Source organism: Malurus melanocephalus, unplaced genomic scaffold, assembly GCF_030028575.1.
Source record: "Malurus melanocephalus ecotype Western Australia unplaced genomic scaffold, MMel_1.1 scaffold_60, whole genome shotgun sequence".
In the NCBI taxonomy this organism is placed as follows: Eukaryota; Metazoa; Chordata; class Aves; order Passeriformes; family Maluridae; genus Malurus; species Malurus melanocephalus.
Window position 1 is genome coordinate 1,847,475 of NW_026623292.1, and position 14,758 is coordinate 1,862,232.

At 36.1% G+C, this 14,758-nt stretch overlaps 1 protein-coding gene across 1 annotated transcript in view; it reads right to left on the minus strand.

The window, feature by feature from the left end:
- Window positions 1–14,758, minus strand: part of ADAMTS20 (ADAM metallopeptidase with thrombospondin type 1 motif 20) — an 83,053-nt gene that overhangs the window by 11,530 nt on the left and 56,765 nt on the right. The window contains exons 29-30 of the mRNA XM_057366146.1: window positions 1,488–1,655; window positions 66–239 (exon numbers count right to left, since the gene is read on the minus strand). Coding sequence (XP_057222129.1) covers window positions 66–239; window positions 1,488–1,655 — 342 coding nt within the window. The remainder of the gene's footprint in view (window positions 1–65; window positions 240–1,487; window positions 1,656–14,758) is intronic.

Sequence of the window (14,758 nt, forward strand, 5' to 3'; positions counted from 1 at the left end):
AAATAAAAGTATAAAAAAAATTGAAATAACTAATTTACATCATACAAGTTGAAAACCTTACTTACATTTCCCCACTGGTGTGCCAGCCACTGGTACGGGAGGCAGGCGGGCAGCCAGCAGTGCCTCGTGCTAGCGGGGCRCAGGTCACGGCTGCACATTGTGTCACTCACTCGCCCCAGCCCTGTCACCTGACAGGAGATGTCCCTTTGCTGAATCCCCACTCCACAGGACACAGAACACTACAATTGATCAAAATTAGTTGCATCAGTGTGAAACAAGTCAGTCCCCAGAAAGGAGTACAGTTGTCACGAGAAGTTCTAAGGATATTATTTAAAATATACTTCACAGCCCTTGCAGTGTGAGTAGGATACCTCAAGAAATTTATGTTGAAAATGTAAAAACTACAATCAAAATCAAAACATTTAAAAAATACAGGAAATAATTGCATCTGAGGTACCTAATTGAGCTCTCTGCTTACTTTAATTCACAGTAGGAACAATCACTATATGCATATGCAAAGCAAAAGTTTATATTTTTGCAAAATCAACAGATTAAGCTCTCAGTTTACGTCTTGTCTTTATTAGAGATTGACAGTCATCTGTTGTTCTAAAATACAAATATTGCAATGAGAGGAAAAAAGTCTTAGTGTTTCAGGATAGAGAATCTTGCAAAAAGTGTAATATTCTGAGGACCCTTCCCTATATTTTGCAGGTAGTACTAAGGATCTTTTTGAGCCCTGAAAATTTAAATGCCAAATGCCTCTTTTCCTTCTTCCTGGCCAAAGGAATTTCACAATACCACTAATACTTGCTGAGATATACAACACCCTTTTACCACAGGCAGAAGCAAGTTTATGTCCCAAAGCTTTCCTAGAAGCCCAAGGTTAATCATAAAGTTCATATTGTTCTACCAAGTGTGGCCAAAACGTGGAGTGTGGTACTGTGTCTTTATCGGTGTGGAGAATCCTATGTTGAAAGAGTGAGTTATATGCAAAATACTGCAATGTGCTCAATTACACACAATTTTACTAGGAGAGATGTTTCATAAGACCAAACCAGGGAAAAGGCCAGTATTTGCGCCCAGAAGTCCTTTTCTTTGTCCTTTTCTCACAAACCTGACTTCACTTCACTATTTAGACTGACAGCAATACAGTGATACAACTGAATTCATCGCAGAAGATAAGAAGTAAACTTAAAATTTGCTGTCAATTTGAATTTACAAGGTAAGATGAGGAAAGTAGTACCTATTCAGTACAAAATTCAGATTAGCAACTATTTTCATTTCTCACAGACTTTATTTTTCATTATTTTTAAAAGGAAGAAAAAGAAACTATAATGAAGTAGATTAGTCTTGCTAATTTGTAGATTTCATTGTGATGTGTGCATAAAAAAACTTCTTGACAATTATTTCCACTGAACTGTTGTGTTCTGAGTACAATCTTGTCTCGTATTCTCATGGAGAACATAATTATGGCATCTTTTCCATACCTCTTTCCATCTGCTGGCCTTCCAAGAAGGACATCTTCCAGCTCTACATATTTTGTATGTTCGTGGTTTTTTCAAATATTTGCAGTTGTTGTCTTCTATTTTCACTTGGAAGCTGTTAATACAATGCACATCACGAAACTTCAAACCTTTTCCACAGGAAACAGAACACTGAAAAGAGAAGTGTTATTTCACTACCTTGCTAAAAATCTTAGAGTAATAAGAAAATCAGAAGAAGCTGGGGCCTCACCCAAAATAGAGTCAGTGATGATAGGAATATGACACAACATCTGCTGTACGTGTCTGAAATTTCTCAGTAATCTCTCTCGTACTGAGCATTATTGATCAGATGCCAAATATGTCTCATGTCTTGTTCATTCATTGATGCCATCACTGACAAATACCTGAGCTCAGCCATCCATATCCACACAGGAGACAGCTTGATCCTGTGAACCCACATGGACCTGCTCCGGCAGCCGCCTGTTTCCAGCATGTGTACTGTTATTTTCATGTAAGCATGATGTATGATCATAAGCACCAAAGAAAGGAAAATGCAAAATCATGGCAATGTGTGCTGCCAGCTATTAGACTACAAAGTCTGGTTTTCTTGCCAACTCCCTTCCATGAGCTCTGGGTCTCTTGTGGAATGTGGCAAAGAAGTTAGAGAGGAGGTATGAAGTGCACACCACAAGTTAAGGTGCAGTCCTTGGAGGTCTGGACTCGTCCTGCCACTCCACTATCTAATTTTCTCCATAAAGCTGCTACAATATATAAAACTGGCTCTAGGACCTGCTTTCCTTGCTCCAAATGTAAAACTGACCAGGCTGCAGGTTCATTCTGTGAAACCACCCTGGCACTGTGCCCTGGCTGAGACCACAGCGTGCCTGAYGGGTCAGGCTCTTCTGGAGAAGTGGCCACTCCTCTGCTAAATTGCTGGACTGCTGTCAGACTTTAGTGAGGTCTGATTTTAATTCTTCACATCAGGGCTGTCCTGTACACCTACAGAGTAGAGCTACAGGACTTCAGGAGTTCAGTCAAACATGTGAACTACTTCCAAATCAGGTGGCTACTCAGCTGATTTCTCTTGAACCATGAAAAATGTGAATAAGTACTTTAGTATTTTCTTCTTAAATCTTGTAATTAATCCTATTTTACATAATCCTATAAAAAAAGTTTAGATAAATGGAGACAATTCTTTCTGTCTGGAAGAGAACATGTTTAATTTGTTCCAGGATTTAATCCATACTTTATTTTATGCTTAGAAAAACAGTTCCTTGAGGAGGATAATAAATTCAGGTAGAGAATTAATAGTCAAATAAAAAGTTAATTTTCAGTGGATATGAAAAAAATTAAATATAGGCTTTYCTCAAAAGCAATAAAGATATTTCTCTTTCCTTTATGTTACATATCATCATGTTACATCATCACTCCTATGTTACATCATCATCATCATCTACATCATTACACACTCCCTTAACAAAGCATTTTTGAATAGAGATGTCTTCTATTTTCAGGAAATTAAGTTCAGGTCATTCAATACAAAACCTGGCAAATATTTGCCTGCGAACAACAGCTGGATGAAAGTTTTAAAAATACAGAACAAGCAGCAATAATAAATTAACCTGCTAGGTAAGAAATAATAATAACAGTTTATTAAACAGAATCTCAGTTTACTCTGTTGTCCTCAATATCACCAGGATTTCTATGTCTTTAAACATTTATATGTTATCTTAAAGGTTTAATTGAAACTGCCACTGTGTTTAAAATGAAATCTTTGCCGAATGAAACAATACATTTATCACACAATACAATGGGCGGCACGTATCTCTTATGCAATTAAAAAAAGATAAGAGCACTGATTTGGCCACAATTTTCCTGTCTGCTCTAAAATCTCACTAAAAAGAATGCCGGTTTCTCAATTAAGTTACTTTGCTCTCAGCAAAACCTTCCAATTTATCTTTTTAAAATACTGTTCCTGTGGCTTTACAATTTATGCTTTATTAATTTGGAATTTACTTTGAGACAGAAGAATAAAAAACCACCTGAATTTTGAATATATGCATAATGTAGGTCAGAAAACTTAAAACTCTGCAAACCATATTGTTACAAAGCCCTTTCAGAAAACTTAGCTCTGAATTCAGAGGATTTATTTCTCAAAGCAGGCATGATTACTTGTGTGCATCAAAATTAAAATACTGTTATCAAAATTAAAATACTGTTATTATCTGATAATTGACTCTATCTTCCCTTAAATGTTTTTTTCAAGAATTTCAAACATAAACTATAGATGTAAAGGACCCCTAAACTCTAAAGGTTCTTCCTTTTAATTATTTAGTAGGAGGTAAAGTGCAGAACAGTTACTTAACCACCTCCTATGACGTGTTAGAAAATACTACATGTCCCTCCTTTCTCAAAGGCCTTCCCCTCTGCAGAATAAACCAGGCTCCAGAGCGCTCCCAGGAGAAGCTTTGTAGGGACAGCGTTCCAGACTGGCAGCTGCAACCAAAGAAGCTCTCCTAAGAAGGGTCCACTTCAGGAGGTGAAGCTACCACAGCACCAAATAATCTCACAGCACAGTATAGTCTCACTCTCTAATTTTTGTTACCCTCAACACTGAGAACCAAAACAACACTTTTCAGCAGATATACAAATTTGTTTGTACACCTTGTGGAGAAATATTCAATAAAAATTATATTTATTATACAGAGCTAATGGCTGCCAAAAGCAATAGACTATGCAGGGAAATGTCTCATCCTGCATCTCACCCTTAGAAAGATCTTCACATATCTACCCACTAAATACAGCATTACATGTTTACTTCACACAGGTTAGAACTTGATCTGAATTCTTTTGTGGTTGGCCTGGTTTTTTTTTCTCTTTGTTGGTCCAAATTCAACTGAGTTATATCTCTGTTATATTTAAATGCCCTAACTGGATCTTGGTAATTTGTGGTATTACTTCTTCTAAAGAAAGAAACTAAAGATTTGTTTGTTTATTTATTAGAAGGCATTAGCATTCCAGAGCAATGCCTGCTTCTCTTCCATAAAGACATTCTACTTAATTTTGTAATTAGAATACAATTATACAGGAATTAAAAGAATCCACATTTATTTTCAATCRTATTAGATGGGAAGCTGAAGAGGGAGTTCAAAAGGGAAAATACCAGTTTAAAAGTTAAAAATAACAGAGGCTTTATGAAGTTATTTCAAACATTTCACTCAAATACCATTTAGTTTTGATGACTAAAAGTAGCTGAAACCTAGGTAACTTAATGTAAAACTTAATGTGCCGAAACACRTATGAAAGATAGCTAAAATCTGTAGGTAGAAATTTCTTTCAATTATTTCAAGAATGTTTGTATTTGAAAAAAATTATAAGGAATATAGTTTATATTTTTAACAATGTAACTTTGTATAAGCAATCTGATTTATTTTTTTCTTTGCTGTAAGAGACAGTAAGTTACAGAATATTGTCGACTCCTACTATTAAAATATCCACATTTAAACCACTTTTTCCAGGGAGTATTTTCCTTCCATGTAAATCTAACATGTTTAAAACTTTAAAAGATATGTTCAGCAGGTTGGGATTATACAAAAAAAACCCTTTAATGCAAGAAATTCTTTAAAAGTGTACAGAGACAGAATTCCTGCATATAGATTTGCTTTCTTATTCTTTCCTTTATTCATCATGATCTCATTCTCTGTGTACATCCAAACTTTCTGTTGAACAGACCTTACACTGACAAAAAGGACAACCACTGTGCAAGTGATTCATTTGTATCCTATTATGGGTTTCAACTTCAGAGTTTTCAACTGGGGATTTTTTGGTGTTTGCTTGTTTGTTTGTTTTTGTTGTTGTTATATGTTTCAGTTGGGTTTTTTACTTAATTCATAAAAAAAACATTGACGTTTATTTCATTATGTTGATGTGATTTTGCTCTGAAGGAATGAAACTCYTGATGCTTTTAATAGCTAAAAGACCAAACAGACATTAAGAATCTGTAGATTCCTGTTTAAATACAATTGCTAAAACAAATAAAGYACTAARCTAAGATGTGCTTCCAACCTGCTTTGCTAGAACCAAGTCCTTGGGGTACTGCATCTCCTGKAATTTCATGGAGCTGCTCCTGCCCACTTCAGAGCAGTTCCACAGTGCCAGATTCTTACACCTGCTGCAGTGACCATCTTCCACCAATCACAGTGTGACGAACAGAAACCTAAATATCTCTAAGGACCAGATCCTTTACAATTTCAATGGGATCCCAATAAAATGTAGGCAGCTAATTAGACTATTGTTATTCTTAAGGTCCTGCAAACATATCAATTACAGAAGTACCTAGATTGCCCTGAGMCACAGACAAGGACCTTTAAGAAGCTCTCTAAAGAAGTGCTAGCAGTCTAATTCTACATGCATGCACAACCTTTTTAACAGATTGGCCAGCTCAGTGCTTCATGTGCCCATAGGGAGAATTAACACCCCRAAAACAAGTTAAAGAAAGGAATTGCTCTGAGTGTACACTCAGTGCACAGCAGGTAAATGAAGAACGTTACAAACCACAGTGATAGATGATATTTAGTGCAACTGAACAAAAAGAAATGCTACTAATTTTTTTTTTTTTTAATACATGAAAAAGCATTTGCCATGGATGTAGAAGATGCAGGATCATCAGTGGAAAGTTCAAGGGTGTATGCYACTCTGTAAGTACTGTATTCTTCTGAAATTTGGCATATTCTGGCTTCATTCCCTAGAAATATATAAAGRAAAGTCCTTAAAAGGATTGCTTCCTCCCAAAGTGCTTTGGCACCAGATGCAGGCTCAGCTGAGTCCTTTACTGCATAGTGACCCCCCTTCAGCAAGAGAGATGAGGACTRTTTCAGCCCAATACACTTCTCATGGGAGACTCCTGACACGTAGGTAAGTGCTGCCTGTCCTCCAYTACAGAGAATAAATAGCAAAGACAGAACATCAAATCACTCAAATGCTGAATCAAAACCTTTCATCAATATCAAGTGGGGAATAACTTAACACTTCTGTAAGGTCAGAGCATAGCTCCTGCTCAATTCTTTGAATGAAAACACAGACTCCATAGAAGAATCCCTGAGTGGGACTTGGAAGTGCCTAAAGGTATCTAAATTCAGCTTTCAGGGAGATRTCTTGCACTGACCTGCATCCCCACCAGTCACTGCTTTCTGTAGAGAGCTGCATACTGAACAGTGACCTAAGCTACCTGCCTGGCTGGCTTTCCTTCAGCTCTGTAACATCAGTAAGAAGTGTTGAATTCTCACTGGTACAGGGGCAAAGCTTTGATCTGTGCTCAGGAAGCCACTTCTGTCCTTTTAGTGCATTAATCCCAAAGCACATTTCTTACAAAGCTGAACTTTACCCTCCGTRAGCCTTGTGTTCCTTCTTGAAACTCCTAACACGGCCCTCTCACTTCTTGGTGCCCGCCCTGCTGTGGTGGTGATCTTCCCAAGGCTTAACTCTGCTGACTGGGGAAAGTACAACTGCACATAATTCTGGCTGCTTGATCTCCCTTCACTCAAGCTTGTGGCCCTCGACTACTTGGTGTTCTTACAGCTCAATTTGTCCATAAGGTGGTTTCATTTGTATGACATTCCACACAATTGGAGGTTTATGGAGGGTGAGAACATTTTTCCATATATTTTCTGGATGAAAATATAGCAGAATCTTTTTCCTAGCCATGTAGGGAAAAAAAAATCCATAAGATCGTTGTCTCACAAGAAATTGGAACATTTCAGCAAAAAAATGAAAATTTAAAAACCCCCATCTTGCAAACATTTTACACAGAAATTCGAGCACTTGGTTCAACATTAGCTAAAGTAATATTTCCCATATGTCCTGTTTTTTTTAAAAAAAAACCCATAAATCTGTAGTAAAAAGTTGGACTTCATTACTATTGTTCAAAGTCATTCCACAACACTGGTAACTAGGATKCATCTGTTTGTGTTTTCTTCACAGCAATAAAGTTCTGTAGGGATCAGCCTAAGAACACTCCTGGTGCTTTCTGTGGCACAGCTGGACTCGCAGACAGTCATGCCCTCATCAATTCCTACCAAATTAGGGCTCATTCTGCAGCAGACATGCAACTTCAATTAAATCTTTTTTATTCTTTTATTATTACCATTTCATTGAATGTTGAACACCTTGTATTATTTGGTGGTTTTCTGTACCAAATTTCCTTAACCTTTTCTTTAAAGGAAGTAAAGTTTTGTGCAATTTATCTGGTAGCCCAGTGGGCTTCTGGATACTGAAAAACAGAATAGTAAATGGAAAGCATGTAACAGTTTCTTTTTGTACTCAGATATACAGAGACTTACAATATAAATGAGTGACTAGAAGAGGATAGAGGAAATTTTCTTCATAGTAGCTAGTATAGTGCAAGCTTTTGATTTGTGACCAAAACAGAGTTGAAAACACCTGGATACTTTAGTTACCGCTGAACAGTGTCACACAGCATCAAAGCCAGCAGAGAGGCTGGAGTTGCAAAAGTGGTTTTGAGGGGACTCAGACMAGACCAAGTGATGTCAGCAATAAAAGCAACTAGGAAGAAGGAGAGGCATGTGGAGTGATGGCATTTGTCTTCCCAAGAAACAGTCATGCATGATATAGCCCTGCTTTTGTGGGGATGGCCRAACACCTCCATAGGAAGTGGTGAATTAATTCCTTGTTTTGCTTTTCTTGCTGGTGCAGCTTTTGCTTTACCTATAGAAATTACTTTTCTTAACCCAGGTGTTTACCYACTTTTATCCTTCCAATTCTCTCCCCCATTCCACCAAGGCAGAGGGAGTGAGTGGCTGTGTGGAATTCAGTGCCTACTGGGGTTAAGCCGCAGCAGCAGCACTGAAAAGGGATCAAAGACATTACAAATGTTAAAAGGTATTTTCTTCCTGTCTACCTTTTTTGGATCAGGAACTTCTGTGACTGGTCAGGAAGATCAGTTTAAAACAGGATTAAATAAGGTAGTTGCTTGAGTTGTCTGGCAAATTGCATTTTTGATGATCTCTCTTTGGCCTACAAGCCTATTTGGACTCTTCTAATATAATAGAAGTAGATTATCACAACTGCATAAAACACTAATAAAACAATACTTAGAGCATTGCTTAGGTGAGAATTACTTTTATCTTTTCATTTGCCATATTAGAACYAGCCCTTCTTGTATCTGCCTCCTCTGCTTGCTGCATCTCCCCAGGAGTTTTGGTGATGCTTGAGCACAACATGCATTTTTCACCTGAAAGCATTCAAAGAGTTGTTCTTTCCTTTAAGAAGGTTGACTACTGTTAAGAAGCAACACAGACCCTGTAATTAGATCCTACTGAATTCTTTGATTCAGAGTCAGTAATTCTTCATTAAAACAAGTATAAACACTTGTACCATTAGCACTTTGTTTCAGCTTTCATCTGAAGGGTAACAAAAAACTGAATAACAATTTCCAAACATGCTGAAACATAYCTATTTAACAGAGGAACATAAATGAGAAGCTACATAGATCTACAAATACAGAAAAAGTAGGAATGATGGAGGAACAAAGAGGATTAAAGATAGATTTTAGGATTGATGTGGATAACAGGAAGGTAAAACTTCTATGAGAGGATTTATCTGGCATTTACTAGGAATCTGCTGTTCCTCTTAAAAATAAAGACATCCTGATTAAAACAAATTCAGAACCATCAGCACATACACTGAAGGCAAAAGGATTTCACATCTGAAGAAGCCCACACTCTGCTGATGATGCTGAGAAATTCTAGATATTAAGTTGACAGCACATGGTCTGAATTCTTTTGTCCAGGGCAGCTGGCACAGTCCTTAATGACAGAAAATGGCAATCTGCCTGGATGTCAGATGAGCAACCATACTCTTTGCAGCTGTTGGAAAAATCAAAACCAGAACCCTTGAGATTCCACTTAATGATCATCTACAGAATGTCWTTTATTCATTCCAGCTGGATTTGTGAGTAAGTCTTAGTTCAGCCTACCTTTCTGACATCTCAAAGYACTATCCATTTCCTCAAGTTCAGAACAAATAAACACATGACCAGGTCCTTCTTTGAAAGCCCTACCCTATGTTTTTCCCCCTCAGGATGAGCACCACCACTATTCTGCCCATCACTGCCTAAAGCCTGACATCCTTGATGCCAGCTACAGAGAATTTGTAAACAAGATCATGCTTACGGGCAGACCAACTCTCCATGATTTACCTTGCTCAGCTCCCCACTTACTGTGACACTGACAGGCTGCACTGTGCTGTGTATTCCCACTCTRTCTACACATACCTGATAAATGAGACTAAGCTTTTCCAGGCAGCAACCTTCTCTTTGTTTTACCTACAYGAGTCACATAACACTAAAATTAGGCTTTCAAACAAGCTTTTAGCTATTACAGTACAAGAACAATGGATTATGAAGATATTAATGTGGGTGTAAACTTAAAATTAATAATCATGAGTTCATGAGTTTCATGAGTTCTCATTCAACAGTGATGACATATCATATTTGCTATCTCATTTACCTCTTCCTTTATATCTTCCATTTCATCTCTCAATTACAATAAAAATGGAATTGTATAGTTACTCTTCCTGCCCTACTTGTTCTTGATTTGAGTCTGCTTTGTCTGGTTACCACTTGAGAATCAAGAAACCAGTAGGTATTTCTGCATCCTTTCAGCAGACATTAGGCAGGCTCAGCTACCTCACGTACAGTATTAAATTTGTCACTGAAGGTATCTCTGCTAGAAACTTCACCATCAGCCCTCATTCAAGCAACATTAACTCAGCTAATATATGCTGACAATCATGATAGTATATATAAAACCAATGAAAATTATGATCAGTTTATTAATTGCTTGGAGTGAGAGAACAGATAAACTACAGACAGCATTCCTACAGCAACATTATCTGGTATGTTGGCACCTAATTTTTATMATCTTTCAGTTGAATGATATATATGACAGATGGCAGAGGCAAATCATAATTAAAATAGAAAAACATTAGTAAATCAAAAAATAAAACAAAACCTCAACATCCCCAACAAATAATTCTGCCTTACCTTTCCTTCTGAAATCAGTGGCAATCAGGAACAAAGCTAGACTCTCACTATGTCTTTTTGAAAATCAAATCTACAAGTATAAATTCGTGTCAAATTTACAAAATTGCAGTCCTGCTCTGTACTTTCTGCAAGAGCTTCATATGGGCACTTTTACCATTACAGTATCRCCGATGTCAAATTGCTGACTGGGCCAGACTCCAGCAAGTCGCATCTTTCTGTACCCCACAGTCATGTAAAATGAGTAACATTTTTAAGCAATTACATTAAAACAGCAGCACTGGAGACAGCGAGTAAAATGCAAGCATCAAGAAAGAAGGGTGGCAGAAATGGAGATAGGAGACCTTAAGGAAATCCACTGTGAGAAAAAGAAATGCAGGGGTTTTCTCTCTGTTTCAAATAAATAGATACATTTCTGTACACATTTTTCAAATAGAGAAAAAAAAAATGCATCTGTGTCTATAAACCTCTGTGAAAACCAAATAGCAACCCAAAATTATTCAATTTATTGTTTCTAAAAACTGGACACAGTTTAACAGACTTTATCACAGGTAGGTTAGCCTCTAGCCTCCTGTGAAGCTGGGAAAAACTGAACAACTGCACARGATTGACACAATCTGCACTCCCACCCAAAGTAACTTTGGCCCCTTGAGAGGCATATTTTGTTCACAGGTCTTCACAACAAAAGTTGGAATACATTTTTAATATGATGGAGGATCTCTGTTATGGAAGCTAAAGAGTTTGCACAGTTAAAAAGCTTTTTCTTGTAATATTCTCTCTATTTGAAACTTTATTTTATTATCTTAAGAGATAKGGTCTTTTCAATCAACCAATTACAAAAGTAAGTAGACATAATACAGTCCTACAACAGTAGATGAATTTGTTTCAGCTGRGTTTACAAAGATTTAAATATGAGCAAAAGAAACGCTAGATCCCAACAAGTGTAAGTTCTGAGTTATCATTTTTAGTCATGTTAGCAATAGCAACATAGCAGCTCAAAATTAAAAGACTGACAAATACATGAGCTCTGTGTATCTTTCTGCTCTATAAAAATTGTTACTTCATATCATGTCATTTTTAAAATTTCATTAAAATCTAAAATTTTGTATTCAAACTTTAAAAAACTGGAAACGCAAAGCAATATATRCTGGAATAGTATAATATCGTCAGAATTTTTTTTAACTTCTCAGAAGGATACAAACCATAATTTTTTCTATGGCTTTTCTATTAACTACATATCACTTAAGAATTAACAGCCTCCCAATTTATATCAAATATTTACTTAATATGAAAATATGAGTATATTTTAGATGAGTTATGCAACAYTTCACCTACCTTCACATGTTGAAATCCAGTTTTCTTTCAACCTAAGCCTCTTTTCTGTATATTTTCAATTTGCTAACAATATTTCCACCACTACATTTCACATACATAAATATGAGCAGGCATGGAAGCTTCTGCAGGACTGATTCAGCAGGAAATCTAAATGTTTAATCCTGCTCTCACTGAAGTGAAAGGGCCGTGGACAGACGATTGCTAGAACTCACGCTGATCAATAGAGTATCCTGTCTTAGTGGAGTCACCAGTGTCCCACTATAGAACGTATTTTTCATTTCCTAACCATGCCAGATAATAAAAATATTCATGTATTGATCCTCACAAATGTTTGGGAATGCTAGTACTTTAATATATGTTTAATAGCATTTAAATCTGGGTCCCAAAATAATTTTGAACCAAATTTTCTGAGTTCTGATTGGTTTTGAAGCTGCTACATGCATACAGGCAGCTCAGAATGATTTTCACAAGKATCTGACCACCTGGAACATTTCAGCTTTTCTGAAAGTTCTAATAAATAGAGCAGTAGGTTCACATTCCTTTCATTCTCCTTAAATGGCTGTATGTATTTGGGCATGGTATTAAGCATCACCTGCTTCTTTTCCCTTTTCATTATACTCTGGTTGTTGAGTTTTTTATCTGTTTTTTTTTCAGTTTATTTTTGTTTGTTTTGTTTGGTTTGGTTTTTTGTTGTTGTGGGTTTTTTGGGTTTTGTGTGTGTGTGTGTGGTTTTACTATTATTTATTGTTTTTATTTTGACTATTCTCTTTCTAAATGAAGGGTCTGAAAGTTTTACAAACCTCTTCCTGCAGCAGTGTTTTAGAAATGTAAAAAACCATGTTATGCCTTTGAGATTAAGAGTCGAGAATTATGTTATGATCCTCATTCTTCTATGTGTTTAGTTGCTGACTAAGTGAGAGCATGAAATGTGGGCCAATGAAATTACAGCTACAGAAAAAGATTCAGAAGCTAGGATCTTTTAGCTTTACCATTAAAGATCATGTACCTATTTCAGTCCAGTTGACTAATGGYATCAATTACTGCTTGTATCAGTAAAAATATTTTTTTTTTTGTTCAAGTGTAAGAGCTTTCCTCATGAAAACAATGTCACTAAAGTATCAGATGAAGTTAATTTTAACACAAAGGTTAAAGAGAACCCTCACTTTCAGCAAAAGTAGTTAGTACCTGCCCCATCCTTTAATTTATTTTTTAAGGACTTTAAACATTAACATTCCTTAATAAATAGAAACACAAAGCCACACAACATGCACAGAAAAGAAAGGTTAAAATTGCAATTGTATTTCACAGACACAAGTCACAATCATTAAATTAAATTAATACACATACATTATAACTTATTTATTATTTCAAGCTATACAGGCAACATAGCACCAAACAGGAGAAATCTCCTCTTAACCTGATGAACATTACACGAATATTTTGTTTTTGAATTTTGGAAACAAGTATTTTCATTCATTATCAGAATGACCTTAAATGAAATTCACTATCCCAAGTCTGTTTTATGATATTATTTGGGCAGTGACATATGTTATTTGTTAACTCTGATAAGGCCCCCGTCCCATTTCCAAAGTTTTAAAGAATGAATAGCAGATGCTAGCATCAAGATTTCAAGCAGTGGGATATTAATTTAATGTGCTGCACTGGCAATGAGGTATTTTGAAGTTCGACATTAGGCAGCAGCAGAAGTAGAGGTAAAAAAATGAAGCTGGTTTTGAAAACCAAGTTCACTGATTCTGAATTCCCTTTTAATATAAAAGATTATTTTTAAAGATATAAATACTTTTTACACATTAGAAAACGTGAATGAAGGCACTTATCATACATAGCGAGAATTTTTGCATTAAAATGAATGCAAATATTTTACTTATGCAAGTCTGGCCTGCTTCTGTTCCTGGAGAAGTCAATGGGATGCCTGGCAGTAACAACACTGGAAGGGAACTGGGACTGTTTTTAAAAAATAGATTTATATTTATTAAAAGTAATAGCAGATTTCTTCCACTACTGCAAAAACAGAATKACATCTAATTTATCCTGGAGCAAGTAAGTAGAAAACTGAAGCACTAGAAAAACAACCACTTTAAAGAATATTACTTAACGTGTCCAAAGAGCCAGTAAGCAATAGAAGGAACACATTCTTACACTTCAGAGTAGCTTCAAAAATAATCCACTATCATTAGGCCTATTTTCTCCAAAATCACAATACCTATGAGTTACATAAAAAATCCTAAGAATGAGGAAAAGAAAAAAATTAAAATCCTTATTTGATAAACATTTCAGACAAGCAAAATAGAATTCTCTTCTGTAAGTAGCTGTGTATTCTTTCTACAGGAACAAGAAAGTATGAGAAGCAAACATATTTCAAGTTATGACATACCTGGTTAAAATTTTTATGATACAATTCAGGTAGCTACCTACAAAATCAATGCCCAAAAGAAATATAAAGCTTTCAAGGTAACATCAACTGCTACCAACAACTGCCTAAGCAGAAACCTTGCTATTTGGCTGCCTGGATCCTCAAGGGTTTTTGCAAGCTCTGAAAAAGTACAGGGGGCCAAAAATAAGATCAAACTCCTAAATACATCAAAATTCTTTTTGTTCAAAAATGTGAACAAACTTTCCTCACTATGCAAAGCCTGAGGGTATTGTCTTTCATATATGAATAGCTTATTCTATTCCTCCAGTGTAATTCCTGCCCAAGCTTCCTAAGATCTTTAGAAAAAGATATAAAAATTAAAGGTACATAGCACAAGAAAAGGAATACATAAARCATATTTATCAGGAATTTTGAGAAAGTTACACTGTTTTCTGTTGTGCAGGCAACAAATTAGGTGGCATAGAAAAAGAGACTAGAAAGGAAGAC